General features: G+C 49.3%; 1 protein-coding gene across 3 annotated transcripts in view; it reads right to left on the bottom strand.

Moving 5' to 3' along the window:
• The window catches only part of KIAA1841 (KIAA1841 ortholog), a 155845-nt gene that overhangs the window by 92103 nt on the left and 51198 nt on the right, over positions 1–12544 (bottom strand). For all 3 annotated transcript variants that reach the window (XM_030196181.1, XM_030196182.1, XM_030196183.1), the window contains exons 8-9: positions 2867–2953; positions 1567–1677 (exon numbers count right to left, since the gene is read on the bottom strand). In XM_030196181.1, the coding sequence (XP_030052041.1) occupies positions 1567–1677; positions 2867–2953 (198 nt within the window). The remainder of the gene's footprint in view (positions 1–1566; positions 1678–2866; positions 2954–12544) is intronic.

The raw sequence follows: 12544 nt of genomic DNA on the forward strand, positions 1-12544 counted from the left end.
TTTTGGGCTGCACAGGTGAAATTTGTAGTGGCATGGAGTCAAGAGTCTCCATCGGTGGTGGCTAAATTAGACCAAGGGATGGTAAGGGGACACAATCTAAAATCAGTTCTCTGGGCCTCAATGGAGACGAGGCTATATGGAACGATGACAACGAACCCATTTGTCAAACACTTGTTGTCTTTATGGGCCTCCTTTAGAACACGGTTTTGGCAGAATAGACACACCTCCACATTAGCATTTATAGGGGGGGAACCAGCTTTCCCAGCAGGTAAGGGACATCGGGTTGCGGGCTGGTGGGCGGAGGAGGGGTTGTTATGCTTCAGGGATCTTTTAGATGCTGGGGAGTTAAGGCCGCTAGATGAGATCCAGGAACAATGTGGGGGTGGGGCGGGGGATAGTTTCTTCTATCTACAAGTCAAACATTATATGAGCCAACAAGGGTGGTTGAGGAGGGATCCGGAAGATTATGAAGAATTGGAAAATTTGTGGGGGTCCTTGGGGAAAATGGGCCGAGTTATCTCCTTGCTGTACAAATTTATTAGAAGTCGATCTTTTGAGAAATGTAATTACATGATGCAATGGGAACATGACCTCCAGCAGGAATTCACGATAAACGAGTGGAAAGCTATAGTAACAGAAGTTAAAAAAGCTTCAAACTGTGTATTGTTAAAGGAAAATGCTTTTAAGGTATTGACAAGGTGGTACTATACTCCACAGCGTTTACATGCCATGTTTCCCCTGGTCTCCTCACTTTGCTGGAGATGCGGTGATGAGGAGGGGACTTTTCTACATATATGGTGGTCTTGTCGACTTCTGAGACCATTTTGGACACTTGTTACGAAAAAAATCTCTGAAAACACGAATAAGCAGTTCAAGTGTACGCCGCAATGGTGTCTGCTAGGACTAGGTAACAGGAGAGGTAACAAATGGCAAAGGCGTCTTAAGAGGATGTGCTTAACAGCGGCTAAGAGCATTATTGCTTTGCACTGGAAAAAGCAAAGGGCTCCATCACAACTGGACTGGATTTTGAAACTCTCCATAGTTGGAGAATTTGAGCAGCTTACGGACAAAAGAGTGGGCATGTACAACCCAGCTTCTGAACTGTGGTCTCGATTTCATCATTTAACCCAAGCAGGACAGTTGGAATAAGGGGGAGGGGGTGGGATGGGGAGGGGGGGGGGTGGTTGGGGAGGGAGGGAAGGGAGAAATGACTGGGATAAAACTGTTCATGTTTCCAATGTTTGTAATGTGATGTTACCTAATAAAATATTTAAACAGTAAAAAAAAAAAAAAAAAATATTGTAGAGAATAATGGCCCTTAGCTACTGATTTTGTCAAAGGCAATGATAAAACTAAAGATTTTTCAAGCAGGTCTAAATGCATTATACACTGCACAATCTCACCAGACACATCATCACAAACCAGTCTATTCTGTAATGCAGACTATTATGTGGAGCACTGGGAGTATGGGAGTATGGCCAGTGTCTGAAAGGCCCAAGCATCACGATTCAAGATCTTTACTTGCCAACAGTCTAGTTTTATTTATGTTAATACTGACAGAAGCACCTTATATGAAAGTAAACAATATTTCCATGTTGATCAATGTTGATTTTTCCAGGAATACAGGGTATCTTTTGCTCAGCTTCTTTAGTTACAATTCTCTTGCACAAGCAGCATCTATTAAAAAAACAAAAGATGGGGAAAAGCAAAGAACAGTTCAGAAAGTGCTTGCCTGCATTCCAAACAAAAAGTAGCACAGCAACATCAGTTATCACACAATCACACATAGACCCAGGTCTCAGCAATGGCAGGCACAGAAATATAGCCAATCAATATTAATTCTGCAGCAGTCAGCTTTTTTTTTGTTTAAATGCTGACTACTGTGGGCAGAACTAACCCTGGATATTCAATACCAGGCCATGTCTGGGCACCAACACTGAGTATCCGGGACTAATTATACATTTGCTGGCTGCTGGATCTTATGTGGGTCCTGGCTGATTATCAGACCAGGACCTCATAAGGGATGCAGGTGACCTCACCACCTCTGATCCTCCCCCTTCCTTCCCACTCGCGCCTGCCTGTTGTTGCTCCTTTCACAAAATGGCCAATGCAGCCTCTAACAGCAGCCTCCCACTTCTAGTGAATGGGCATTGCTTTGGCCTGTAGGACCCCACTAGACCCCAGGAAGCCCTGGGGTCCTAATAGGGTGGGCTCAATCAAGCCTTCATGATGTCAAGGATGGGAGGGGAAAGGAGATTGGGATCGGGATGGAGGAGGCACCTGTAAGACTGATGCTGCTACCCAGAAGTTAACTGGGTATCAGCCAATATTGAGACCGGTGTTCAGTTAGCTAAGTGGCTAAAGTTAGAGCAGCCTTTTTGTTGCATAATCACCACTAACTCATAAAGTACTGGCTCTGCCCCAGCACTAATCAGACAGTGGAGGGTTGGTTAGTGCTGATATTCAGTGGCAGTTAAATGCTGCTGCGTATCAGCAATTAGGCAGGAACAAGAGATTTAACCTGGCAGGAGACTCTCCTGCCTGGTTAAATTTATTTGAAAACTGACCGAATAAATGCTTTGCCCTATGCATTCAGGACTCTGACTCTCTAGCAAGAGATGATAATCTTGGCACCAGACTAGATACATGATAAACCTACTGCAGTATATGAACACTTGTCTCTTATTGTTATTCTACTTTTTCCCACTGCCATTAAACTGAATCCAGAACCAGATTCTGCATCACTTCTTTCCAAGTAAATCTGAGCAAGAGAACAGTGAAGATCTTCAGATATCCAGATATGGAGTAAGAGAATAGTTCCCCCTATTCTGTAAGTATAAGACTACATGTAAATGGAATAAGATACCTGGATAATGTTGCAGCATTTCCCGGAGAATCAGGGTTTTTGTAATCTGGATCAAACAATCTCTCAATCTTCTTGCAAAATATCTTACTATTAACAACAAAAAACAAATATTTGAAACATGTTGGCTTGGTGTTAGAACTCTAGTGAGGTGCTTTCAATTTTATTTTCTTGATACATGGAGGGCATATTTTCAAAGCACAGACTTACTATGGAACTTTGTAAGTCTAAATGCTTTCAAAATGAGCCTCATTGTAACCTAAACCCAATCTTTTCACTTGGCTTTATCGACCAAAACAGATTTGACTTGAATAATCTGGCCTCTGAATCTTTTTGTGGTAAAAGTCTGGGTTTACAGTCATGAATCATGAGTCAGGAAAGGGTTTTTTTTTTTTTACTTTTTAATATTTAAATACTGCGCTCTCACTGGTCTTAGAGGTCATTTTAGATTTAATTACTTGCCTTTGCAAATATGAGCTGAAAATGAGTACAGATAACACTGTAGGTTATGCCCTATCCAAGATGGCTAGAAATCTCAGGATAAGATATGATAGCCTGCATACCTGCAAATTATCAGTACAAAGGCCCCACTATGTATAATAGAACCTGTGGTGATTAACTAACAGCAGTTTCCACAAGAAGAAAACAAGGCTTCACAACCACAAAATTCACCACATTATATCCTGAAAAAATATGGTCAGCTGAAGGGAAAGAAAACTTATGTGGTCAACTAAACATAAATAAAGGTGAAAAGTTCCTTGCCACAATTTTCCTGTCAATTGTCAGCTCTTGAAAAAAAAAAACACCTCACTCCAGTCATAGTATGGGAAATGCTACAGCAGATAAGCCACAATGTAATGACCATGTGCTTTTGTTGGGTTTTGACACAGACACACATTTTATTCAAAAACTCAGTTGCTATATTTGGACTTCATTGTCTGGAGGAGTAACCTAATGATTAGAGGAGCTGACAGAGAACCAGAGGAACCCAGTTCAAATCCTACTGCCACTTCCTATAATCCTGGGCACTGCCTCAGGTACAAACAGAATGTGATAGAATGGGACTTCCACAAGGGTTGCCATGGTAATCTGGAACAGGCAAAACTGACAAAAAGGCTGGTGGCAGCTGGTGTTGTCCAGACTATAGCCTGCAGGCTCCTTTTACTGTGGCTTGCACAGCAGCAGTAACAGCATAACCTACCAAGTCCCAATGAGGGCATCTCATGAGCAGTAGGCCAATAAAAACAAGAGAGCAGTGTCAGTGTTATGGTTGTGTGATCAAAGAGGCAGGGAAAAGGTTTGTCTGTATCAACATTAGCACTCTGGAGGAGAAGATGGGATTATTATTATTATTACTATAGTCTTATATCCGACAACTACTGATCAGTTCAGAGGGGGTTACAATAAAGCGAATGCTACATACCTGTAGAAGGTATTCTCCGAGGACAGCAGGCTGATTGTTCTCACTGATGGGTGACGTCCACGGCAGCCCCTCCAATCGGAAACTTCTCTAGCAAAGTCCTTTGCTAGTCCTCGCGCGCCTGCGCGCACCGCGCATGCGCGGCCGTCTTCCCGCCCGAAACCGGCTCGAGCCGGCCAGTCCAGTATGTAGCAAGACAATACACTTCAAGGGAAGACACAACTCCAAAGGGGAGGCGGGCGGGTTTGTGAGAACAATCAGCCTGCTGTCCTCGGACAATACCTTCTACAGGTATGTAGCATTCGCTTTCTCCGAGGACAAGCAGGCTGCTTGTTCTCACTGATGGGGTATCCCTAGCCCCCAGGCTCACTCAAAACAACAACCATGGTCAATTGGGCCTCGCAACGGCGAGGACATAACTGAGATTGACCTAAAAAATTTACCAACTAACTGAGAGTGCAGCCTGGAACAGAACAAACAGGGCCCTCGGGGGGGTGGAGTTGGATCCTAAAGCCCAAACAGGTTCTGAAGAACTGACTGCCCGAACCGACTGTCGCGTCGGGTATCCTGCTGCAGGCAGTAATGAGATGTGAATGTGTGGACAGATGACCACGTCGCAGCTTTGCAAATTTCTTCAATGGAGGCTGACTTCAAGTGGGCTACCGACGCAGCCATGGCTCTAACATTATGAGCCGTGACATGACCCTCAAGAGCCAGCCCCGCCTGGGCGTAAGTGAAGGAAATGCAATCTGCTAGCCAATTGGATATGGTGCGTTTCCCTACAGCCACTCCCCTCCTATTGGGATCAAAAGAAACAAACAATTGGGCGGACTGTCTGTGGGGCTGTGTCCGCTCCAGATAGAAGGCCAATGCTCTCTTGCAGTCCAATGTGTGCAGCTGACGTTCAGCAGGGCAGGAATGAGGACGGGGAAAGAATGTTGGCAAGACAATTGACTGGTTCAGATGGAACTCCGACACGACCTTTGGCAAGAACTTAGGGTGAGTGCGGAGGACTACTCTGTTATGATGAAATTTGGTGTAAGGGGCCTGGGCTACCAGGGCCTGAAGCTCACTGACTCTACGAGCTGAAGTAACTGCCACCAAGAAAATGACCTTCCAGGTCAAGTACTTCAGATGGCAGGAATTCAGTGGCTCAAAAGGAGGTTTCATCAGCTGGGTGAGAACGACATTGAGATCCCATGACACTGTAGGAGGCTTGACAGGGGGCTTTGACAAAAGCAAACCTCTCATGAAGCGAACAACTAAAGGCTGTCCTGAGATCGGCTTACCTTCCACATGGTAATGGTATGCACTGATTGCGCTAAGGTGAACTCTTACAGAGTTGGTCTTGAGACCAGACTCAGACAAGTGCAGAAGGTATTCAAGCAGGGTCTGTGTAGGACAAGAGCGAGGAGCTAGGGCCTTGCTGTCACACCAGACGGCAAACCTCCTCCACAGAAAGAAGTAACTCCTCTTAGTGGAATCTTTCCTGGAAGCAAGCAAGACGCGGGAGACACCCTCTGACAGACCCAAAGAGGCAAAGTCTACGCTCTCAACATCCAGGCCGTGAGAGCCAGGGACCGGAGGCTGGGATGCAGAAGAGCCCCTTCGTCCTGCGTGATGAGGGTCGGAAAACACTCCAATCTCCACGGTTCTTCGGAGGATAACTCCAGAAGAAGAGGGAACCAGATCTGACGCGGCCAAAAAGGAGCAATCAGAATCATGGTGCCTCGGTCTTGTTTGAGTTTCAACAAAGTCTTCCCCACCAGAGGAATGGGAGGATAAGCATACAGCAGGCCCTCCCCCCAATCCAGGAGGAAGGCATCCGATGCCAGTCTGCCGGGGGCCTGAAGCCTGGAACAGAACTGAGGGACTTTGTGGTTCACTCGAGATGCGAAGAGATCCACCAAGGGGGTGCCCCACGCTTGGAAGATCTGGCGCACCACTCTGGAGTTGAGCGACCACTCGTGAGGTTGCATAATCTGGCTCAGTCTGTCGGCCAGACTGTTGTTTACGCCTGCCAGATATGTGGCTTGGAGCACCATGCCGAGACGGCGAGCCCAGAGCCACATGCTGACGGCTTCCTGACACAGGGGGCGAGATCCGGTGCCCCCCTGCTTGTTGACATAGTACATGGCAACCTGGTTGTCTGTCTGAATTTGGATAATTTGATGGGACAGCCGATCTCTGAAAGCCTTCAGAGCGTTCCAGATCGCTCGCAACTCCAGGAGATTGATCTGTAGACCGCGTTCCTGGAGGGACCAGCTTCCTTGGGTGTGAAGCCCATCGACATGAGCTCCCCAGCCCAGGAGAGACGCATCCGCTGTCAGCACTTTTTGTGGCTGAGGAATTTGGAAAGGACGTCCCAGAGTCAAATTGGACCAGATTGTCCACCAATACAGGGATTTGAGAAAACTCGTGGACAGGTGGATCACGTCTTCTAGACCCCCAGCAGCCTGATACCACTGGGAGGCTAGGGTCCATTGAGCAGATCTCATGTGAAGACGGGCCATGGGAGTCACATGAACTGTGGAGGCCATGTGGCCCAGCAATCTCAACATCTGCCGAGCTGTGATCTGCTGGGACGCTCGCACCCGCGAGACGAGGGACAACAAGTTGTTGGCCCTCGTCTCTGGGAGATAGGCGCGAGCCGTCCGAGAATCCAGCAGAGCTCCTATGAATTCGAGTTTCTGCACTGGGAGAAGATGGGACTTTGGATAATTTATCACAAACCCCAGTAGCTCCAGGAGGCGAATAGTCATCTGCATGGACTGCAGGGCTCCTGCCTCGGATGTGTTCTTCACCAGCCAATCGTCGAGATATGGGAACACGTGCACTCCCAGCCTGCGAAGTGCCGCTGCTACCACAGCTAGGCACTTTGTGAACACCCTGGGCGCAGAGGCGAGCCCAAAGGGTAGCACACAGTACTGGAAGTGGCGTGTGCCCAACTGAAATCGCAGATACTGTCTGTGAGCTGGCAGTATCGGGATGTGTGTGTAGGCATCCTTCAAGTCCAGAGAGCATAGCCAATCGTTTTGCTGAATCATGGGGAGAAGGGTGCCCAGGGAAAGCATCCTGAACTTTTCTTTTACGAGATATTTGTTCAGGGCCCTTAGGTCTAGGATAGGACGCATCCCCCCTGTTTTCTTTTCCACAAGGAAGTACCTGGAATAGAATCCCAGCCCTTCTTGCCCGGATGGCACGGGCTCGACCGCATTGGCGCTGAGAAGGGCAGAGAGTTCCTCTGCAAGTACCCGCTTGTGCTGGAAGCTGTAAGACTGAGCTCCCGGTGGACAATTTGGAGGTTTTGAGGCCAAATTGAGGGTGTATCCTTGCCGGACTATTTGGAGAACCCACTGATCGGAGGTTATTAGAGGCCACCTTTGGTGAAAAGCTTTCAACCTCCCCCCGACTGGTAGGTCGCCCGGCACTGACACTTGGATGTCGGCTATGCTCTGCTGGAGCCAGTCAAAAGCTCGCCCCTTGCTTTTGCTGGGGAGCCGAGGGGCCTGGCTGAGGCGCACGCTGCTGACGAGAGCGAGCGCGCTGGGGCTTAGCCTGGGCCGCAGGCTGTCGAGAAGGAGGATTGTACCTACGCTTACCAGAAGAGTAGGGAACAGTCTTCCTTCCCCCGAAAAATCTTCTACCTGTAGAGGTAGATGCTGAAGGCTGCCGGCGGGAGAACTTGTCGAATGCGGTGTCCCGCTGGTGGAGAGACTCTACCACCTGTTCGACTTTCTCTCCAAAAATGTTGTCCGCACGGCAAGGCGAGTCCGCAATCCGCTGCTGGAGTCTATTCTCCAGGTCGACGGCACGCAGCCATGAGAGCCTGCGCATCACCACACCTTGAGCAGCGGCCCTGGACGCAACATCAAAGGTGTCATACACCCCTCTGGCCAGGAATTTTCTGCACGCCTTCAGCTGCCTGACCACCTCCTGAAAAGGCTTGGCTTGCTCAGGGGGAAGAGCATCAACCAAGCCCGCCAACTGCCGCACATTGTTCCGCATGTGTATGCTCGTGTAGAGCTGGTAAGACTGGATTTTGGCCACGAGCATAGAGGAATGGTAGGCCTTCCTCCCAAAGGAGTCTAAGGTTCTAGAGTCCTTGCCCGGGGGCGCCGAAGCATGCTCCCTAGAACTCTTAGCCTTCTTTAGGGCCAGATCCACAACTCCAGAATCATGAGGCAACTGGGTGCGCATCAGATCTGGGTCCCCATGGATCCGGTACTGGGACTCGATCTTCTTGGGGATGTGGGGATTAGTTAGAGGTTTTGTCCAGTTCGCAAGCAATGTCTTTTTTAGGACATGGTGCAAGGGAACAGTGGACGCTTCCTTAGGTGGAGAAGGATAGTCCAGGAGCTCAAACATTTCAGCCCTGGGCTCGTCCTCCACAACCACCGGGAAGGGGATGGCCGTAGACATCTCCCGGACAAAGGAAGCGAAAGACAGACTCTCAGGAGGAGAAAGCTGTCTTTCAGGAGAGGGAGTGGGATCAGAAGGAAGACCCTCAGACTCCTCGTCAGAGAAATATCTGGGGTCTTCTTCTTCCTCCCACGAGGCCTCACCCTCGGTGTCAGACACAAGTTCACGAACCTGTGTCTGCAACCTCGCCCGGCTCGACTCAGTGGGGCCACGTCCATGATGGGGGCGTCGAGAGGTAGACTCCCTGGCCCGCATCGGCGAAGCTCCCTCCGCCGACGTAGTCGGGGAGCCCTCCTGGGAGGTGGCCGCAGTCGGCACCGCAAGCGGTACCGACGTCGGGGACCTCACCCCGGGCGATGGGCCAGCCGGCGCCACGCTCGACGGTACCGGAGGCGCAAGCACCGCCGGTACCGGAGGGGTAGGGCGCAACAGCTCTCCCAGAATCTCTGGGAGAACGGCCCGGAGGCTCTCGTTCAGAGCGGCTGCAGAGAAAGGCATGGAGGTCGATGCAGGCGTCGACGTCAGAACCTGTTCCGGGCGAGGAGGCTGTTCCGGGCTGTCCAGAGTGGAGCACATCGACACCTCTTGAACAGAGGGTGAGCGGTCCTCTCGGTGCCGATGCCTGCTGGGTGCCGACTCCCTCGGCGACCCAGAGCTCTCGGTGCCGACGCGGGGAGGCGACCGGTGTCGATGCTTCTTCGATTTCTTCCGAAGCATGTCACCGGAGCTCCCCAGCACCGACGAGGAGGACGTAGAATCCAGCCATCGCTTCCTCGGGGCCGAGGCCGAAGGAGGTCGGTCTCGGGGGGGGCTGTACCGCAGGAGCCCTCAGGGTAGGAGGAGACCCACCCGAAGGCTCACCGCCACCAGCAGGGGAATGGACAGCCCTCACCTGCACTCCTGACGATGCACCACCGTCCGACGACATCAGCAGACGAGGTCCCGGTACCACCGACGTCGATGCAGCTATCCGATGTCTCGGCGCCGATGCAGAGGCCCGATGCCTCGATGCACTCGATGCAGGGGCGGCCGAGGAAGATGGTCTGGACGCTGACGACGTCGATGCACTCGAAGATCCCGGTGCCGATGCCGACGAAGAGCCCGAGAACAACACGTTCCACTGGGCTAGTCTCGCTACCTGAGTCCGCCTTTGAAGCAGGGAACACAGACTGCAGTTCTGAGGGCGGTGCTCGGCCCCCAGACACTGAAGACACGACGAGTGTCGATCAGTGAGCGAGATAACCCGGGCGCACTGGGTGCACTTCTTGAAGCCGCTGGAAGGCTTCGATGTCATGGGCGGAAAAATCGCGCCGGCGAAATCAAAGTCCGAAATGACGGAAAAAGAGCACCAAAAAATTTGTAAGGGAGAAAATCTCGACCGAGGCCGAAAAAAGGCCTACCCCGACGACGAAAGAAAACTTATCGGGGCAAAAAGCTGGAAGTACGGGGAGGATTAACACGAAACCCGGGGGGGGGGGGGGGGGGGGGTTTCCAGATCCGAAGAAAAAACACGCCAAAATAAATTTGGACGCGCGAGGTGGACTTTCCGGGGCTCGACACGGCGAAAACACGACCGTACTGAGTGCGGACAAAAGAAGACTGGCCGGCTCGAGCCGGTTTCGGGCGGGAAGACGGCCGCGCATGCGCGGTGCGCGCGGGCGCGCGAGGACTAGCAAAGGACTTTGCTAGAGAAGTTTCCGATTGGAGGGGCTGCCGTGGACGTCACCCATCAGTGAGAACAAGCAGCCTGCTTGTCCTCGGAGAAAGATACTGAAGCACTCTCCAAGAAAATACATACACATATTAATAATCAACAAAGCATTTCAGAATTCAAAAAGAATGCAGCAACAATAATCAATTCAGATGGTAATATTCTTAAGATTTACACATATGTTGAAAGCCTTTATCTTTTGTATTTCCTAGTGTTGTACTAACCTCTCTTAAGCTTTTTCTTCAGCTTTGTGGTGGATAAGTTTTGAAATTACACATACAGCTGTTCTGAAAACATGGCACTGAACAATTTGACAGCACTTCATAAGATTCTGTGACCCCTAAGGCAGGCTACCTTCATTGAAACACAGCTCCATGTCGGGTCTGTTCAGTTGTGGTGCTCTATCAATAAACCTCTTGTTTCGGACCTCCCTTGTGGCTCCTTATGGATTTGCCATTGTCCTGCCCTACTTTCTTTCTTTTTGGACCTCCATCTACATAGGGTTTTTCTCTGGTTGACTGTAGATCCCACTGAGGTCCTTAAACCTGTGTTCTATTGAATTTCACGGAAAGCAGAATATGCAATCTAGTTTCTCTAAAGACCACAATATAACTGTGTTCGTTTGTTCAGGAGCTCTTTTTTCCATGCACAAGAAAACAGGGCAACAGTTCTATGACCCAGCTGGATCACATATCTCTGTTCAAGATAATTAATACAAGTGGTATCTATTTTAGTGTGTCAGGCAGCCCTCAACTCTTGAGACGTTAAAGTTAAGTAACTTACCTAGACCCTGTTTTGACGATAGCAAAATTTTTATGGGCAAGAATTCTAAAATAAAGAACCTAATCAGAAAATGAGAGCTGCATTCTGATTCACCAGTCTGAAAAAATGTACAGGAATTGACCAGTGTCCCATACAAAGCACATCAAATCAACTAATAAGATTTCCTTCTTATTAGAAATCAGCTGGTCACTAAATTGTTTTGCTATGCTCTGACAGTGGCTTGAAAAACTGTCAAAAGGTTTGAAATCTTACATCAGAATATTTGACTAACTTGACAGGTGTGCCTACACCTAAACCATAGTCTAATGAATGAAAAGTGTGATTGCTAATTTTCCTCCAGTCCAGAGCATAGGCTTGAGGTTTTGGAGCATGCTCTCTATTTTCAAGCTACACACATTTGAAACAGTTTGCCTTGACTATTAAATTGCAAACTTATTATGCTTTATTCCTCTTTTCCATAGACCTCTGAACAAGGAGATTTGTTAGCACTTATTCAATTTTTAACTTATTGTAACTTCCCAATGGCTGTATTGGTTTTATGCTATTGTGTACCACTTCAGATCTGTTGTGAGTGGTTAATCTGCAGTATGACCCTATCTTCTCAGAAGCTTATCAGGCTTATTTTCAAAAGAAAAGTACGCCCATCTTTTGACATAAATCGGAAGATGGGCGTCCTTCTCCCAGGGTCACCCAAATCGGCATAATCGAAAGCCGATTTTGGGCGTCCCCAACTGCTTTCCGTTGCGGGGACGACCAAAGTTCATGGGGGCGTGTCGGAGGCTTAGCGAAGGTGGGACTTGGGCGTGCCTAACATATGGGTGTCCTCGACCCATAATCGAAAAAAAAGGCGTCCCTGACGAGCACTTGGACGACTTTACTTGGTCCTTTTTTTGTTAAGACCAAGCCACGAAAAAGTGTCCGAACTGACCAGATGACCACTGAAGGGAATCAGGGATGACCTCCCCTTACTCCCCCAGTGATCACTAACCCCCTCCCACCCTCAAAAAAATAGTGTAAAAATATTTTGTGCCAGCCTCTATGCCAGCCTCAAATGTCATACTCAGGTCCATCACAGCAGTATGCAGGTCCCTGGAGCAGTTTTAGTGGGTGCAGTGCACTTCAGGCAGGCGGATCCAGGCCCATCCCCCCCCCCCCTAGGATTACCATATTTGCCCTAAGAAAAAAGAGGACACGTGCCCCGCCCCCTGACACACCTCTTCTCCGCCCCTGTCCCACCCATGCCCCACCCCTTGCCCCGCCCCCTATACAAGACTTCAATGGAAGTCTCCAACCCTAATTCTTGTTTAATGTGGGATATAACTGCCATAAATATGTAAATAAATAA

This window comes from Microcaecilia unicolor, chromosome 3, assembly GCF_901765095.1.
Source record: "Microcaecilia unicolor chromosome 3, aMicUni1.1, whole genome shotgun sequence".
Lineage (NCBI taxonomy): Eukaryota > Metazoa > Chordata > Amphibia > Gymnophiona > Siphonopidae > Microcaecilia > Microcaecilia unicolor.